General features: G+C 36.6%; 1 protein-coding gene across 1 annotated transcript; it reads right to left on the bottom strand.

The window, feature by feature from the left end:
- Window positions 1–17,076: 17,076 nt before the first annotated feature.
- LOC133326761 (mucin-2-like) lies at window positions 17,077–19,809 on the bottom strand. The gene has a single exon (XM_061535370.1). It carries the CDS (start codon window positions 19,807–19,809, stop codon window positions 17,077–17,079), a length of 2,733 nt encoding a protein of 910 aa, XP_061391354.1.
- Window positions 19,810–20,211: the final 402 nt, after the last annotated feature.

The raw sequence follows: 20,211 nt of genomic DNA, 5'->3' as shown, positions 1-20,211 counted from the left end.
AAATATCATTGGCATCCAGGGGTGAGGGGATGGTTGAAGTATGCCTTTGGCTCCCCCTTTCCCCCTCGCCTTGCTCATTTTAATGAAGCCTCTATGGCACCCACAACAACAAAAAATATGCTAAATTTTGAGAGATGCCAAAAACTGTGAAAAATGGTTGGTAAACACTTTTCCATTGGTGGTCCGTGCAAAATATATATCACCACGAGCAACAATAACAACAACAACAAAAAATACAAATACATCGAATTCAAATATAAATAAAAACCCCGAAGTCTATGAACTCTAACCGCAAAACAGGCAAAACCTCAACAAAGGACTTTTGGTAGTTTAATATTCGATGTTCGATGGCTGGTTGCCGAGTTTTTTTGTTGCCATTATTATTGAGGTTCTATTGATGCTTTTCGATTTTTTTGTTTAGTTTATTTTTGCAAATTTCATTTTATTTTATTGCGGAAATCAACATGGCTGGAGAACATTTTTTTCTGTTAGATAGCAGGAAGTGAAGGCACATTTTTGGGAGGGTGAAAATAGCCAATGAACTCTATAGTTAACAATTAAAAGCCTCTAGAATTTCCAGAATCGTAATTGAAATCCGCACTTAAAACATATTGAGACTATGGGGCGTATATGTGTTGACACAATGTATACGCCACACGAGTAATAGCGTATTATTATGATCATGACTTATACGCCACCATGATGGTACGATTAAATCATAAACAGATTTATAAACCAGTAAGGAAAGTAGTAAAGTCGGACGGGGCCGACTATATGATACCCTTCACCACTTTGAGTATATTCAACAGATGAATCCTAACAGAAGTCGCATTTTTAAAGGACCAGTAAAATGAAATTGGAACCATAAACACGTCATTCTGCAACCGATACTAAATTGTTCATTTGGTCAGATATAGAAGCTATATCTAAATCTGAACCGATTTCAGGAAACTTAACACACATCATTCTAGACCTAATTTGTTACGCTGTGCCAAATTTCGTGCAAATCGAAAGATATATAGGGACTTTGATGCACCATTTACATTAAATCTGACGAAAGTATATGTGGGAGCTATATATAAATCTGAACCGATTTTCAGGCAACTTTACACACATCATTCTAGACCTAATTTGCTACGCTGTGCCAAATTTCGTGCTTAAATCGACTCAAAAAGTGATTCTATGCATATTCTCAAAAGGAGCCATGGGTCTATCTCGATTATTTTTGCATGTTACAAACATATGCACAAAAACATAATACCCTGTACCAGAAAAAAGAATTTGGTTCAAGAACCTCAAAACCTGGGGGCTACCAGAAAAAATTGACCAATATTTATAATTTATAGTGGAGAGATGTGCTACCTAATAAGAACTCGACGTACTAAATTACAGTCAATTTGGTCGAAAAATCCGATCAGAACCCCCAAAATACCAAAAATTTTGGGGTACCGTTATATGTGTACTACCAGAAAAACTGGACCTATATTTATAATTTTTAGTGGAGTAATTTGGTACCCAATAAGAACCCAATGTACAAAATTTCAGCGAATTTAGTTATAAAACGAGCCCAAAAACCCGAAAATACCGAAAATTGGGGGTGCCCTAATATGGGGGCTTTCCGAAAAAATGGACCTTTATTTATAATTTTTGGTAGGGAGATTTGCTACCCAATAAGAACTCAATGTACAAAATTTCAGCGAATTCAGTTAAAAAACGCGCTCAAGAACCTCAAAATACCGAAAATTTGGGGGTACCCTTATATGGGGGCTATGCGGAAAAATGGACCGTTATTTATAGTTTTTGGTAGGGAGATTTGCTACCCAATAAGAACACAAAGTACCAAATTTCAGCGAATTCGGTCGGAAAATGCGATCAAAACCCCCAAAATACCGAAAATTGGGGGTAATCTTATATGGGGGCTATCCGAAAAAATGGACCTTTATTTATAATTTTTGGTAGAGAGATTTGCTACCCAATAAGAACTCAAAGTACCAAATTTCAGCGAATTCAGTTAAAAAACGCGCTCAAGAACCTCAAAATACCGAAAATTTTGGGGTACCCTTATATGGGAGCTATGCCTAAACGTGGACCGATTTTCTCCAATTTCAATAGGGTTCGTCCTTGGGCCAATTAAGTGACCTGTGCCAAATTTCATCCAAATCGGATCATAAATGCGACCTGTACTTTGTTAACAAAAATACATGGACGGACGGACAGACGGACGGACGGACGGACAGACGGACATGCATAAATCGACTCAGAAAGTGATTCTATGCATATTCCCAAAAGGAACCATGGGTCTATCTCGATTATTTTTGCCTGTTACAAACATATGCACAAAGACATAATACCCTGTACCACAGTGTGGTGAAGGGTATAAAAACATATTTATTCGGGCTAACAACAGGCGTGGCTTTTTAAAAAAAAAAATATTTTTGGATACTATGAATTGGCATGGATTTTTAAAAAAAAATATTTCAAGGCTTCAACATAGGCGGGGATTTTTTTAAATAATATTTTTTAAGCAATATAATAGGCATAGATTTTTATACCCTACACAACTATGTTGTAAGGATATTAAAGCTTTGTTCCGCCCCACAAGTTTGTAACGCCGCGAAATATTGGTCCTAGACCCACCTTCATGTATACCTATCGCCATAACTCGACTAGCTGAGTCGATCTCGACATGTGTGTCCGTCCGTCTGTCCATTATAATTTGTAAACACGATACAGGCCACAGTTATGGACTAATCTTCACGAAATTTTGCAGGAAGAATGGATTATAGCCACTGAAGGCCCCTATTGTTTTTGGTAAATATTTAGGGGATGAAATGGACCAAATACTAAACCTTTGTCGGTTTTTCTGGTCGCTCCAGAGGCCGTAATTATTTCCCAAACATAGCGAATTTTTACATGGAGGAGGGGTTTGTGCCAAATAATAGACATGCCGGTTTTGATAAATATTGGTCAATATTTAGCGGATCAAATAGACGCTGACTTTTGTGTGAAAAATTACAAAATTTGTATTCTATGGCGTATATATTTGCCCCTGAAGGACATAAACCCCAGAAGGAGTGGTAGACCTTTAAATTGATACCAATTGTATGGTCGTATGTACTCAGATGTGGGAGTTACACATATATATTTGTAGGAGTTTGCGTACCGTGATATTATTTAGTAACCCATTACCACAATAGAGGGTGGAAATGTGATCGCTTTGAAAATTTCCATGAGGTTTTCATTGAGGATTTTGTTTTTTATACCCTCCATCATAGTATGGAGGGTATATAAATTTTGTTTTTCCGTTTGTAACTTATCATAATAATCATTTCCGACCCCATAAAGTTTATATATTCTTGATCAGCGTTAAAATCCTATGACGATATAACCATTTCCGTATGTTGTAATCGCCAGAGCGTCTAAACGAATTGAGATAGATCGTCAAAATTTTGTATAGAGTCGTCTTTTGTCTGCAGGCAGGCCAAGTTCAAAGATGGGCTTTATCGGTACACGTTTAGGCATAGCTCCCATATAAAGGTACCCCCCAATTTTGGTATTTTGAGGTTCTTGAGCGCGTTTTTCAACTGAATTCGCTGAAATTTGGTACATGGGGTTCTTATTGGGTAGCAAATCTCTCCACTAAAAATTATAAATATGGGTCCATATTTTCGGACAGCCCCCATATAAGAGTACCCCCAATTTTGCGGTATTTTGGGGGGTTTGATCGCATTTTTCGACCGAATTCGCTGAAATGCGGTACTTTGAGTTCTTATTGTGTAGCAAATATCTATACTAAAAATTATAAATATAGGTAAATTTTTTCGGGTAGTTCCCATATAAGGTACCCCTCAATTTTCGGTATTTTCGGGTTCTTGAGCGCGGTTTTCAACCGAATTCGCTGAAATTTGGTACATTGGGTTCTTATGGGATACCAAATGTCCTCACTAAAAATTATAAATATAGGTCCACTTTTTCTGGTAGCCCCCATATAAGGGTACCTCCCAATTTCCAGTTTTTATGGGGTTTTGACCGGATTTTTTCACCGAATTGGCTGTAATTTAGTAATTTGAGTTCTTATTGGGTAGCAAATCTCTCCACAAAAAAATTATAAATATAGGTAAATTTTTTCGGGTAGCCCCCATATGAGGATACCTCCAATTTTCGATATTTTGAGGTTCTTGAGCGCGTTTTTCAACAAAATTCGCTGAAAATTGGTATTTTGTAGTCGTATATGGCAACAAATCTCCCCACCAAAAATTATTAATATTCACCCCTTTTTAGGGGTAGTCCCCATATAACCCCTCTTTTATATTAAAATAGGTGTGTTGCGGTTTGGTAGTCGTTGCGGGTAATAGTCAAGTTTTACCCTACAAAGATATTGTGATAAAAAACCCAAACATGACGATAATGAAATTTATCGGCAGACATTAAGGCATCTCCTCAATATAGTGATACCTCCTGATGGAAAGAATTGAGATAAAAACCAGTAAGGAAAATAGTAAAGTCGGACGGGGCCGACTATATGATACCCTTCACCACTATGGGTATGTTAAACAGGACTATTAACATGAAATTGGATGAAATAAAATATGTGATATTAATCTAAATGTGAATCTACCTAGATATATCCATAAAATATAAATAGGTCATCCGTTGGGCTATGTCTGTACTTCTAGAAAACGCAACTACGTAATTCTATGCTCAATTTTGTTAGTTGTGCAAAATTTGATGTCAATCTGACTAACATGAGGAGTTTGATGCCCAATTTACTTCAAATCGGGGGAAAATATATATGGAAGCTCTATCCAAATATTAAGCGATTTGAAACAAACTTGTCACAGATTAGGTTGTTCTAATTTCAGAAAGTTTTGTTCCTATCAGCCTATTGGTTCCTTGGTGCGTCAATTACTTAAAATCAATCTATAATAAAAGGGAGCTATATCTAAATCTGTACCGAAAAAGCTCAATTCAGTACGTTATGCCAAATTTCGTGCAAATCGAAAGATATATAGCGACTTTGGTGCACCATTTATATGAAATGAAATATTTAGAAATCTGGACCGATTTTCTCGAAACTTGGCAGACATCACACTAGGCTCATTTCAGTACGTTATGCCAAATCTCGTGCAAATCGAAGGATATATAGGGACTTTGGTGCACCATTTACATGAAATCGGACGAAACTATATATGGGAGCTATATATAAATCTGGACCGATTTTCTCGAAACTTGGCAGACATCACTCTAGGTTTAATTCAGTAGGTTATGCCAAATTTCGTGCAAATCGAAAGATATATAGGGACTTTGGGGGCACCATTTACATGAAATCGGACGAAACTGTATATGGGAGCTATATCTATATCTGGGCCGATTTTCTCGAAACTTGGCAGACATCACTCAAGGCTCATTTCAGTACGTTATGCCAAATTTTGTGCAAATCTAAAGATATATAGGGACTTTGGGGCACCATTTACATTAAATCGGACGAAACTATATATGGGAGGTATATCTAAATCTGAACCGATTTTCTCAAAACTTGGCAGACATCACTCTAGGCTCAATTCAGTACGTTATGCCAAATTTTGTGCAAATCGAAAGATATATAGCGACTTTGGTGCACCATTTACATGAAATCGGGCGAAACTGTATATGGGAGCTATATCTAAATCTTGACCGATTTTCTCGAAACTTTGCAGATATCACTCTAGGCTTAATTCAGTGCGTTATGCCAAATTTGGTGCAAATCGAAGGATATATAGGGATTTTGGTGCACCATTTACATGAAATCGGACGAAACTATATATGGGAGCTATATCTAAATCTGCACCGATTTTCACGAAACTTGGCAGACATCATTATAGACCTAAATGATTAGGCTCTACCAAATTTCGTGCAAATCGAAAGATATATAGGGACCGTTTACATTAAATCGGTTAAATATATATATGGGAGCTATATCTAAATCTGAACCGATTTTTTCCAATTTCAATAGGGTTCGTCCTTGGGCCAAACAAGTGACCTATGCCAAATTTCATCCAATTCGGATAATAAATGCGACCTGTACTTTGTTTACAATTTAACATGGACAGACAGACGAACAGACGGACAGATTTTCAAAAGGAACCATGTGTCTATCTCGATTATTTTTGCCTGTTACAAACAGATGCACAAAGACATAATACCCTGTACCACAGTGTGGTGAAGGGTATAATTAGAATATTGGTTTCAACATTGGCATATACCGGTCATTAATTAGGCATAGCTCTCATATAATGATATCCCCAAATTTTCACTATTTCCTACACTATGTAATCAATATTGGTCCCCCTTTAGTCATATCCACATATACCTTTGTAATCTAAATTACAGTAGTTCGAGGATTTCATACACAACACAACTCACGGTGAAAGGAATCTGGAGTAATTAAAAGGGCTGTACTGAATATTAGTAATATTCGGAATATATGTCAGTATAAGGAAGAGGTGCTGTTGACCTCTAATCGGGAATGCGGGTGCAAATATCACGAAATATTGTCCAGGCTCGGAATAACCATCCGCAGAATGTTAGAGTTTCGTGGTAGTTGTGTATAATATCGTATCGACGGGTCCGACTATACTGCTCCGCTCACTGGTTTAAAATAATTTTAAGGGACTACAATTTTGCTGTCCACTGTTAATAGTATATCAATTCATTCATTCACAACCATTAAGACCTAATTCGCCCTGCCCGACCATCTATGATAATTATTTGATAATGCGGCATAAACAAACATTGCATAACAGGTATTGGACATCGAACAGCCACAAAGAGGTCAAACTAAGTATTGTCAACATTTATGACCCAGAAACAAACAATACAACATGTTCACTAACAATAAACGGTTGGATGGTAGGGGTTCCAAATTTGGTCTAGTCATTAGTATAGTTTTTTTGGGACACACTAATACAGACATAGAAATATAAACACATTGTGGACATGTATGTATGCCTAACCATTTACATGATGACTTTAGCGATTAATTGATTTGTCCCCCTCTCCCGAAAAATTTTGAAGAAATACATTTAACACTTGGTCCCATTGGTCCACATGTACTGCATTTTTTGGGTCTATGGTTCCACTGTGCCAATATCTGAATGGACATTCGATTATTTCTCCATTACATTACCCATACTCCGCAGTTAGGAATATTGTCACACTGACCTGTCAAATCAGCGTACATGTAATTAAGGACCCACACTCACACCCCAACAAATTTAATATCCTCCCATAATGAAATATTAACACAAACACACATTAGAAGAAAGGATGTAAATGTCTTCGCGATAAAAAACGATTACTTAGCGAAGAAAAACGACTAACAACGAATAAAAAATCTGCTACATCTACATAAGGGGTGGCGTAGGGAATGATAGATATCAAGCAACGGCTCTGATTGGCTTTAACATGGAGAAGTCCAGGCTTATATTGGTCCCACTTTCATCTCAATTGTGGACACTGACCTCCCCGCGGTGCCACCTGGGGAGCTATTTTCATCACCCAATGAAATAGTGAGCTAATATGTGCCGCGAGTTCACCCATAAGAACTATAAAAAAATGAGTTGAGGCGTCGGGTTAGATGCCCACACTCAGAAAACCGAACCTACTATGAAAAAGTAAACCAAACCCCCCTCTAATGTTTACGACGTGGATTTTTTAAATAATTTTTTCTAGGGTCTACATAAGGCGTGGATTTTTTAAATAATTTTTTCTAGGGTCTACATAAGGCGTGGATTTTTTAAATAATTTTTTCTAGGGTCTACATAAGGCGTGGATTTTTTAAATAATTTTTTCTAGGGTCTACATAAGGCGTGGATTTTTTAAATAATTTTTTCTAGGGTCTACATAAGGCGTGGATTTTTTAAATAATTTTTTCTAGGGTCTACATAAGGCGTGGATTTTTTAAATAATTTTTTTCTAGGGTCTACATAAGGTGTGGATTTTTTAAATAATTTTTTCTAGGGTCTACATAAGGCGTGGATTTTTTAAATAATTTTTTCTAGGGTCTACATAAGGCGTGGATTTTTAAATAATTTTTTATAGGGTCTACATAAGGCGTGGATTTTTTAAATATTTTTTTCTAGGGTCTACATAAGGCGTGGATTTTTTAAATAATTTTTTCTAGGGTCTACATAAGGCGTGGATTTTTTAAATAATTTTTTCTAGGGTCTACATAAGGTGTGGATTTTTTAAATAATTTTTTCTAGGGTCTACATAAGGCGTGGATTTTTTAAATAATTTTTTCTAGGGTCTACATAAGGCGTGGATTTTTTAAATAATTTTTTCTAGGGTCTACATAAGGCGTGGATTTTTTAAATAATTTTTTCTAGGGTCTACATAAGGCGTGGATTTTTTAAATCATTTTTTCTAGGGTCTACATAAGGCGTGGATTTTTTAAATAATTTTTTCAAGGGTTTACATAATGTTTTTCAAATGTTTGCCTAAACTTATATCACCCACCAATGTATTGTAGGGCTCCTTCCCCCTACCCTTGTAAAAGTAAAAAGTAAATTGCTTCAAATACTTGCCGTTACTGCAATATGGCCCTTGTCACTGGCCTGGTCATTATTAGTTGCAAAGTATATCGTCAGCAATCAAATACATAAAAGAAAATTTTAGTTCGTGCTCCGAACTAATAATGGTCGGGTTATAAATATTGAACAGACAAAAATCAAAACAACAGAAGTCAATTCGAAAGCAATTATAAAAATAAAAATTATGGACAATAGAACAAAAAAACTATCAAAGTAAAAATAATAATTAAGTTATAAAAACCAAACCGAACGATTATAATCAGATCTAAGCTGCCCTCCTTGGTGGCATACGCTCCGCATCTACCCCGTCATGGATTCCTATTTAACGCGTTTTATACAGAAATTACCCTTCTGTTCGGATTTTAGGTAAAGTTTAGCAAAGCACACACATTCATCGAATACTCCCACACTCCCTCGCCTCCCCCCCCCTGGGGAGGGGGAGTGCTGGAGTATCATCTTTCAATTGCACCACAATATAACTGCAATTGATTTGCGCAATTATTTTTATAATATGGCCAAGTTTAAAAATAGCTGTTGACCTTTAATGCCACGGGAAAAAAGTGAAAATAAGTGGGGCGTTGAGAGAGGTAAGAGGGGAAAGAAATAAATTATAAACAGCATAAAAATTAAAGCTTTTAAAAAGTTTTTATATTTTTCATTCGATTCTTACTCCCCCTTTGAAAAAATAATTGTAGTAGCGAATTACCAGCTTAACTTAACATTGTGTGCCATTTTGCAATTATTTTTATAATTTTTTTGTTTTTGCCAAAGCCGGTAAAAGTTTTTTTTGTGGTACCCCATCAAAAAAAAACGTTTAAGCCAGCATTTGAACTGAAAAAATGACAACAACAAAAAAAACACCCCACACAGCTAAAAACTGACTGTGAAAAATTATAAACTTCACCTTGAACTTTTTTGTTTCGATTTTTTGTTTTATTTTCATAGTGACTAGAATACGCAATTTCAACACTAACACAAATACAAATTAACAAACACACACACACAAATAAATGTCAAACAAATCCCAATTTACTTAAGGCGCAGATTTTTATACCCACAGTACAGTTCGCATTTATGATACGAATTGGATGAAATTTGGCAAAGCTCGTCTATTTGGCCCAAGGACATACCCTATTGAAATTGGGAAAAATCGGTTCATATTTAGATATAGCTCCCATATACATTTTCGTCCGATTTTATGTAAATGGTGTACCAAAGTCCACATATATCTTTCGATTTGCACGAAATTTGGCATAGCGTACTGAATTAAGTCTAGAATGATGTGTGTAAAATTTCTTGAAAATCGGTTCAGATTTAGATATAGCTCCCACATATATTTTCGTCCGATTTAAGGTAAATGGTGCACCAAAGTCCCTATATATCCATCGATTTGCACGAAATTTGGTATAATGTACTGAATTGAGCCTAGAGTGATGTCTGCCAAGTTTCGAGAAAATCGATCAAGATTTAGATATAGCTGCCATATATAGTTTCTTCCGATTTCATGTAAATGGTGCACCAAAGTCCCTATATATCCATCGATTTGCACGAAATTTTGTATAAGGTACTGAATTGAGCCTAGAGTGATGTCTGTCAAGTTTCAAGAAAATCTGTACATATTTAGATATAGCTCCTATATATAGTTTCGTCCGATTTCATGTAAATGGTGCACCAAAGTAACTAGATATTCTTCGATTTGCACGAAATTTAGTATAACGTACTGAATTGAGCCTAGAGTGATGTCTGCCAAGTTTCGTGAAAATCGGCTGAGATTTAGATATAGCTCCCATATATAGTTTCGTCCGATTTCATGTAAATGGTGGACCAAAGTCTCTGTATATCTTACGATTTGCACGAAATTTGGCATAAAGTACTGAATTGAGCCTAGAACGATGTGTGTTGAATTTCGTTAAAATCGGTTCAGATTTAGATATAGCTCCCATATATAGTTTCGTCGGATTTCATGTGAATGATGCACCAAAGTCCTTATATATCTTTCGATCTGCACGAAATTCGGCATAGCGTACTGAATTGAGCCTAGAGTGATGTCTGCCAAGTTTCGTGAAAATCGGTCCCGATTTAGATATGGCTCCCATATATAGTTTCGTCCGATTTCATGTAACTGGTGCACCAAGGTCTCTATATATCTGTCGATTTGCCCGAAATTTGGCATAACGTACTGAATTGAGCCTAGAGTGATGTCTGCCAAGTTTCGAGAAAATCGGTCCATATTTAGATATAGCTCCCATATATAGTTTCGTCCGATTTCATGTAAATGGTGCACCAAAGTCCCTATATATCTTTCGATAATTTTTTCCAAGGCCTAAATAAAGCGTGTATTTGTCATATAATTTTTTCCAAGGCCTTTATAAGGCGTGGATTTTCTTTAATTTATTTCTTGCTGATAACCACCGGTTAAGCCTATAACAAATTAAAAACTCATTTTCTTTCAGTTAAACTTTAGTTGTTGTTGTTGTTGTTGTTTTGTTTTTCTTTCCTCTTTGTGCATAAAGGTCATCATTGCATGTTTCCGTTTTCAAAGGAAAAAAAAGTAGAACTGAACTTCTAGGTGCTGGGTGTATTAAAATTTATAACAACAAAAATTGCAATGTGCGTTAGTTTCCGAACCGAACAGAACACAAATTGCATGTCTCTGCTGTGGTATACCACACCCCCTTTTTAGATATGGCATACAAAACCACAGCAACAACAAAAGACAACAACCACAAAACCAATGGTAAGGACCACAGGACCCCCTCGCTCTACCTTTCCCGCACTCCACCCCCTATCTGACATAAGGAAACAAGGTCATGTCAACAAGGTTAATCAAAATTGTCTACATACAATTTTTACACTATGTCAACAACAACAACGCTAATAACAACAACAGTAACAACAATTCTTTTTATTTCAATTTCTCATTAAAAGCCAATAGTTTGGATACCCTGCCAGGTTGAAAGGTGCGCACAACCACACACACACATATACAAACTTGTAGAATAATACACAATGGCAGGCAAGAAAAATAAAATACAACTACTCGGAATCTATTCAAGGCAAAGCAAGAAGCTCCACCTTCTCAATCGGAAACTTTGCTGTGTGTACAAATAAATATTTGTAGAAGTCAAAGAAAGGCGAAGAAGAAGAGAAAAATCAGAAAAGTTTAAAGTCAATAATTAAACAGAATGAGTGAAATGATTATTTAAAAAATCCACGCCTCAGATAGGCCTTGGAAAAAATTATTTAAAAAATCCACGCCTCAGATAGGCCTTGGAAAAAATTATTTAAAAAATCCACGCCTCAGATAGGCCTTGGAAAAAATTATTTAAAAAATCCACGCCTCAGATAGGCCTTGGAAAAAATTATTTAAAAAATCCACGCCTCAGATAGGCCTTGGAAAAAATTATTTAAAAAATCCACGCCTCAGATAGGCCTTGGAAAAAATTATTTAAAAAATCCACGCCTCAGATAGGCCTTGGAAAAAATTATTTAAAAAATCCACGCCTCAGATAGGCCTTGGAAAAAATTATTTAAAAAATCCACGCCTTAGATAGGCCTTGGAAAAAATTATTTAAAAAATCCACGCCTCAGATAGGCCTTGGAAAAAATTATTTAAAAAATCCACGCCTCAGATAGGCCTTGGAAAAAATTATTTAAAAAATCCACGCCTCAGATAGGCCTTGGAAAAAATTATTTAAAAAATCCACGCCTCAGATAGGCCATGGAAAAAATTATTTAAAAAATCCACGCCTTAGATAGGCCATGGAAAAAATTATTTAAAAAATCCACGCCTCAGATAGGCCTTGGAAAAAATTATTTAAAAAATCCACGCCTCAGATAGGCCTTGGAAAAAATTATTTAAAAAATCCACGCCTCAGATAGGCCTTGGAAAAAATTATTTAAAAAATCCACGCCTCAGATAGGCCTTGGAAAAAATTATTTAAAAAATCCACGCCTCAGATAGGCCTTGGAAAAAATTATTTAAAAAATCCACGCCTCAGATAGGCCTTGGAAAAAATTATTTAAAAAATCCACGCCTCAGATAGGCCTTGGAAAAAATTATTTAAAAAATCCACGCCTCAGATAGGCCTTGGAAAAAATTATTTAAAAAATCCACGCCTCAGATAGGCCTTGGAAAAAATTATTTAAAAAATCCACGCCTCAGATAGGCCTTGGAAAAAATTATTTAAAAAATCCACGCCTCAGATAGGCCTTGGAAAAAATTATTTAAAAAATCCACGCCTTAGATAGGCCTTGGAAAAAATTATTTAAAAAATCCACGCCTTAGATAGGCCTTGGAAAAAATTATTTAAAAAATCCACGCCTTAGATAGGCCTTGGAAAAAATTATTTAAAAAATCCACGCCTTAGATAGGCCTTGGAAAAAATTATTTAAAAAATCCACGCCTTAGATAGGCCTTGGAAAAAATATTCTTTAAAAAATCCACGCCTTAGATAGGCCTTGGAAAAAATATTCTTTAAAAAATCCACGCCTTAGATAGGCCTTGGAAAAAATTATTTAAAAAATCCACGCCTTATATAGGCCTTGGAAAAAATTATTTAAAAAATCCACGCCTTAGATAGGCCTTGGAAAAAATTATTTAAAAAATCCACGCCTTAGATAGGCCTTGGAAAAAATTATTTAAAAAATCCACGCCTTAGATAGGCCTTGGAAAAAATTATTTAAAAAATCCACGCCTTAGATAGGCCTTGGAAAAAATTATTTAAAAAATCCACGCCTTAGATAGGCCTTGGAAAAAATTATTTAAAAAATCCACGCCTTAGATAGGCCTTGGAAAAAATTATTTAAAAAATCCACGCCTTAGATAGGCCTTGGAAAAAATTATTTAAAAAATCCACGCCTTAGATAGGCCTTGGAAAAAATTATTTAAAAAATCCACGCCTTAGATAGGCCTTGGAAAAAATTATTTAAAAAATCCACGCCTTAGATAGGCCTTGGAAAAAATTATTTAAAAAATCCACGCCTTAGATAGGCCTTGGAAAAAATTATTTAAAAAATCCACGCCTTAGATAGGCCTTGGAAAAAATTATTTAAAAAATCCACGCCTTAGATAGGCCTTGGAAAAAATTATTTAAAAAATCCACGCCTTAGATAGGCCTTGGAAAAAATTATTTAAAAAATCCACGCCTTAGATAGGCCTTGGAAAAAATTATTTAAAAAATCCACGCCTTAGATAGGCCTTGGAAAAAATTATTTAAAAAATCCACGCCTTATATAGGCCGTGGAAAAAATTATTTCCCTTGAAACCAATGACCTCTGGGGTTTCTAAAAAATTTCCATGTAGTTATAATGTTAATATAATTTATTCAAATTTTATTCAATATATGTATATAAGAGTGTAGCTCCATAAATATGTGTAATAAATATGTTAGTAGTTCTTGTTTAACTGCCAAAAATTCAGCGAAAATAAATGAATTTTTATTAGGTTATGGCGTAACGCCCATTGACATGCAAGGCTCATTTTCAAAGGAAGGAATTTTAAGAAAACACACAAACCAGCAAGTTTATTTCAATATCCTGAGATTGTATACAAATTTCTTGGTATTATTTTTTTTTCTCAAAATTCTTTAAGGTAGCCACAAGAATTCCGCCCCTGCCCTAGAGGATCCTGTGGCCAGTATTCCTTATCGCCCTCCATGGACTTGGACAAATTAATTTTGAATATTTTTTTTCAATTTTTTTTAAAAACAATAATTTATACCAATGAAATTGAACCCCATTTCCTTAGAAGTATGTCTGGGTGACCCGATAAAAAAATAAGAAAAAAAATTATTTGCTTTTTTCTTTCAACACCTTTCATTTGAATATTTTATTTACAAAAAAAATATTTTTAAAAATAATAAAAACAATTATCATCATGTCACGCGTCAAAAAATATGACCTTTCCCACAAGAAAACAAAATCAACAACAAAAAATTCTAAATATTATTTTCAAATAAAAAAAAATTGCAAAAACAAAACAAAGAATTTTTTCAGCCAGGTAAGACGAAACCACCACAAAGGTCAAAAGCCGCTTGAAGGCCTGTTAAGAAATGAATAACAAAAAAATAAATATAAACGCTTTTCTTTCATTTCGAGTACCTTTTGGAGTCTTACGAAAAAGGTTCAACACCTTTGTACAAATGTCTCGACCCATACCCCGATTCTGGTGTGTGTTTAGAGCTATTCCGCAAACTTCTATGGTATTTTTAAATGGTGTCGGGTGGATATTTTTTTGCTACTCAAGCTTTGTATACAAATGCGTGTTTGTCTGCTATAAATTTCGCACACATACACACAACTTTATATTCGATGCGATAAAATAAAATTTAATTGTAGACCTTTAGGAAAAAAACAACAACTTAAAAACGAACAACCGAACGAAGTAAAAGAAACGCCTTGTCTTTTCTTTCAGCTAAGAAAACTAAGGCAATAAAGACATAACAAGACAGTGGGACATAAATAACCAGTAAGGAAAGTTGTAAAGTCGGACGGAGCCGACTATATGATACCCTTCACCACTTTGGGTATATTCAAAAAAATGAATCCTAACAGACGTCGCATTTTTAAACATGTCATTCTGCAATTCATTACGCTGTGCCAAATTTCGTGCAAATCGAAAGTTATATAGGGACTTTGGTACACCATTTGCCTTAAATCGGACGAAAATATATATTGGAGCTATATCTAAATCTGGACCGATTTTCACGAAACATAACACGCATCATCCTAGACCTAATTCAGTACGCTGTGCTAAATTTCGTGCAAATCAAAAGATATTTGGGGACTTTATTGCACTATTTACCTTAAATCGGGCGAAGATATATGTGGGAGCTATAACTAAATCTGAACCGATTTTCACGAAACTTAAAACACATCATTCTTGACTTAATTCAGTACGCTGTGCTAAATTTCATGCAAATCGAAAGATATATAAAGACTTAGGTGCCACATTTACCTTAAATCGGACGAAAAATTATATGAGAGCTATATCTAAATCTGAACCGATTTTCACGAAACTTAGCACACATCATTCTAGACCTAATTCATTACGCTGTGCCAAATTTCGTGCAAATCGCAAGATATTAAGGGACTTTGGTGTACAATTTACCTTAAATCGGACGAAAATATATATGGGAGCTATATCTAAATCTGGACCGATTTTCAGGAAACTTAACACACATCATTCTAGACCATTACGCTGTGCCAAATTTTCGTGCAAATCGAAAGATATTTAGGGACTTTGGTGCACCATGTACATTAAATCGGACGAAAATATATATGGGAGCTATATCTAAACCTGGACCAATTTTCAGGAAACTTGACACACATCATTCTAGAACTAATTAATTACGGTATGCCAAATTTCGTGCAAATCGAAAGATATTTAGGGACTTTGGTTAACCATTTACATGAAATCGGGCGAAAATATATATTAGAGGTATATCTAAATCGGAACCCATTTTCACGAAACTTAACACACATCATTTTAGACCTAAATCATTAGGCTGTGCCAAATTTCCTGCAAATCGAAAGATATTTGGGGACTTTGGTGCACCATTTACCTTAAATCGCACGAAAATATATATGGGAGCTAATCTAAATCTGGACCGATTTTTACGAAACTTGGCAGACATAACTCTATGCTCAATTGAGTACGTTGTGCCAAATTTCGTGCAAATCGAAAGATATATAGGGACTTTGGTGCTCAATTTACATGAAATCGGACGAAACTATATATGGGAGCTATATCTAAATATGGACCGATTTTCACGAAACTTGGCAGACATCACTCTAGGCTTAATTCAGTACGTTATGCCAAATTTCGTGCAAATCGAAAGATATATAGGGACTTTGGTACTCCATTTACATTAAATCGGACGAAAATATATATGGGAGCTATATCTAAATCTGAACCGATTTTTCCCAATTTCAATAGAGTTCGTCCTTGGGCCAAACAAATGAGCTGTGCCAAATTTCATCCAATTCGGATCATAAATGCGATCTGTACTTTGCTCACAAAAATACATGGACAGATAGACAGACGGACGGACGGACGGACATGCTTAAATCGACTTAAAAAGTGATTCTATGCATATTCTCAAAAGGAACCATGGGTCTATCTCGTTTCATTTTGCCTGTTACACACATATGCACAAAGACATAATACCCTGTACCACAGTGTGGTGAAGGGTATGAAAAACACGGTCGAAGTTGGTAATATTCGCAATCTATTGCGACTGTCATTATCACTTTTATAATTATCTTATCTCTTTAATTTAAATTCCTTTAGTTTGTGATATAAATCGATTGTGTATATTTCTTATTTTAAAATGGCCTTAAACTAAAAACTAACTCTAAATATATATGAAAATGTAATACTGTATATAATTTTTGATATATTTCAATATTTTGAATAATTACGAAACAATTATTATGCGCAATTGTTCTATAGTCTATACGAAGCTATAGATTTTTATTATTATTATTATTTTTGGAAAATAATTTAGAAATGAATTCCATTCAACATGGTCGTTACACGTTTCCAAAAGGTGTTTTCAATTTTCGTGTCTGATTTCTCGATTGTTTCTGGATGATCCATCGTGGAATTGATTTCGGGTAGTACAGTCGTAGTAATGTTCTCCGGATGTAATGTTGTGGTCGTATTAATTGCAGGAGTCAGTGTTGTATTGGTCTCAGGCAAGGTGGTGGTATTTACTGGAGGAACCCATGTCGTATTGCTCTCTGGAGGCAAGGTTGTGGTGTTTACTGGAGGAACCCATGTCGTATTGCTCTCTGGAGGCAAGATGGTAGTATTTACTGGAGGAATCCATGTTGTATTGCTCTCTGGAGGTAAAGTCGTAGTATTTACTGGAGGAACCCATGTTGTATTGCTCTCTGGAGGCAAGGTTGTGGTGTTTACTGGAGGAACCCAAGTTGTATTGCTCTCTGGAGGCAAGGTTGTGGTATTTACTGGAGGAACCCATGTTGTATTGCTCTCGGGAGGCAAGGTTGTGGTGTTTACTGGAGGGACCCATGTTGTATTGCTCTCTGGAGGCAAGGTTGTGGTGTTTACTGGAGGAACCCATGTTGTATTACTCTCAGGAGGCAAGGTTGTGGTGTTTACTGGAGGAACCCATGTCGTATTGCTCTCTGGAGGCAAGGTTGTGGTATTTACTGGAGGAACCCAAGTTGTATTGCTCTCTGGAGGCAAGGTTGTGGTATTTACTGGAGGAACCCATGTTGTATTGCTCTCTGGAGGCAAGGTTGTGGTGTTTACTGGAGGAACCCAAGTTGTATTGCTCTCTGGAGGCAAGGTTGTGGTGTTTACTGGAGGAACCCATGTCGTATTGCTCTCGGGGGGTAATGTCGTAGTATTTACTGGAGGAACCCATGTGGTATTGCTCTCTGGAGGTAAAGTCGTAGTATTTACTGGAGGAACCCAAGTTGTATTGCTCTCGGGAGGTAAAGTCGTAGTATTTACTGGAGGAACCCATGTTGTATTGCTCTCGGGAGGTAAAGTGGTTGTATTTACTGGAGGAACCCATGTTGTGTTGCTCTCGGGGGGTAATGTCGTTGGATTTACTGGAGGAACCCATGTGGTATTGCTCTCTGGAGGTAAAGTCGTAGTATTTACTGGAGGAACCCATGTTGTGTTGCTCTCGGGGGGTAATGTCGTTGTATTTACTGGAGGAACCCATGTGGTATTGCTCTCTGGAGGTAAAGTCGTAGTATTTACTGGAGGAACCCATGTTGTATTACTCTCAGGAGCCAAGGTTGTGCTGTTTACTGGAGGAACCCAAGTTGTATTGCTCTCAGGAGGCAAGGTTGTTGTATTTACTGGAGGAATCCATGTCGTATTGCTCTCTGGAGGCAAGGTTGTGGTATTTACTGGAGGAACCCATGTCGTATTGCTCTCTGGAGGCAAGGTGGTGGTATTAACTGGAGGAACCCATGTGGTATTGCTCTCGGGAGGTAAAGTCGTAGTATTCACTGGAGGAACCCATGTGGTATTACTCTCAGGTGGTAAAGTCGTAGTAATTAGTGGAGGAACCCATGTTGTATTGCTCTCAGGAGGCAAGGTTGTTGTGTTTACTGGAGGAACCCATGTCGTATTGCTCTCGGGAGGTAAAGTCGTAGTATTTACTGGAGGAACCCATGTCGTATTGCTCTCGGGAGGTAAAGTCGTAGTATTTACTGGAGGAACCCAAGTTGTATTGCTCTCGGGAGGCAAGGTGGTAGTATTTACTGGAGGAACCCATGTTGTATTGCTCTCAGGAGGCAAGGTTGTGGTATTTACTGGAGGAACCCATGTCGTGTTGCTCTCGGGAGGTAAGGTCGTGGTGTTTACTGGAGGAACCCAAGTTGTATTGCTCTCTGGAGGCAAGGTTGTGGTATTTACTGGAGGAACCCATGTCGTATTGCTCTCTGGAGGCAAGGTTGTGGTGTTTACTGGAGGAACCCATGTCGTATTGCTCTCAGGAGGCAAGGTTGTGGTATTTACTGGAGGAACCCATGTCGTATTGCTCTCAGGAGGCAAAGTTGTGGTGTTTACTGGAGGAACCAATGTCGTATTGTTCTCGGGAGGTAACGTGGTAGTATTTACTGGAGGAACCCATGTTGTATTGCTCTCGGGTGGCAAGGTGGTGGTATTTACTGGAGGTACCCATGTTGTGTTGCTCTCGGGAGGTAAAGTCGTAGTATTTACTGGGGGAACCCATGTTGTATTGCTCTCGGGAGGCAAGGTGGTGGTATTTACCGGAGGAACCCATGTTGTATTGCTCTCGGGAGGCAAGGTGGTGGTATTTACTGGAGGAACCCATGTTGTATTACTTTCTGGAGGTAAGGTTGTGGTGTTTACTGGAGGAACCCAGGTTGTATTACTCTCTGGAGGTAATGTCGTAGTGTTTACTGGAGGAACCCATGTTGTATTACTCTCTGGAGGCAATGTTGTTGTGTTTACTGGAGGAACATAGGTTGTATTGCTCTCAGGAGGTAACGTCGTAGTATTTACTTGAGGAACCCATGTTGTATTCTTCTCAGGAGTCAAGGTCGTAATATTTACCGACGGAACCCCTGTTGTATTTACTGGAGGACTCCATGTGGTATTGCTTTCTACCTCCGAAGCATGAACGCCAACAAACTTCTTCGCTGCTTCATGTAAAAATGTAGGTGTTCTCCATGCCTCTGTTAGGCCGAAAAATAGTAGACAAGCTACTAAAATTCCTACAACTTTCATTGCTCTTTTCTTTTTCTTATTTTAGACGATCGTTTTTCATTACACGCAACTTTCAAAATCGGATGTTGGTTAACGACTAATTTTCCAATCATCGAGTCAAGACATTTTTTAACTTTTCGCTTCGAATTTTTGGAAGTTATTTGCAATCTTATCTCTAGTCTTTCTTATTGGTGTTAACGTTTGTTACTGTGCACAAGCAGCTACACTTTTTTCTAATTCCACTCTTTTCGAAGAAAAGACTTTTGCAATCTAATGGTATTGTCATGTTGTTGCTGTTGCTGGTGGGGGTTTAATATCTCTTATCACAAAATATTACTTGATTTTGTTTTTTCATTACCAAACAAACAAAACAACAAATCGATATCTATTCTAAGTAATTATATTTGAGCTCCTGAATTTTAT

Source organism: Musca vetustissima, unplaced genomic scaffold (assembly GCF_032173495.1).
Source record: "Musca vetustissima isolate MV318-11 ecotype Yass unplaced genomic scaffold, APGP_CSIRO_Mvet_v1 utg205983, whole genome shotgun sequence".
Taxonomy (NCBI): domain Eukaryota; kingdom Metazoa; phylum Arthropoda; class Insecta; order Diptera; family Muscidae; genus Musca; species Musca vetustissima.
The sequence above is the reverse complement of the archived record's forward strand: the minus strand, read 5'-3'. Positions and strand labels throughout refer to the sequence as shown.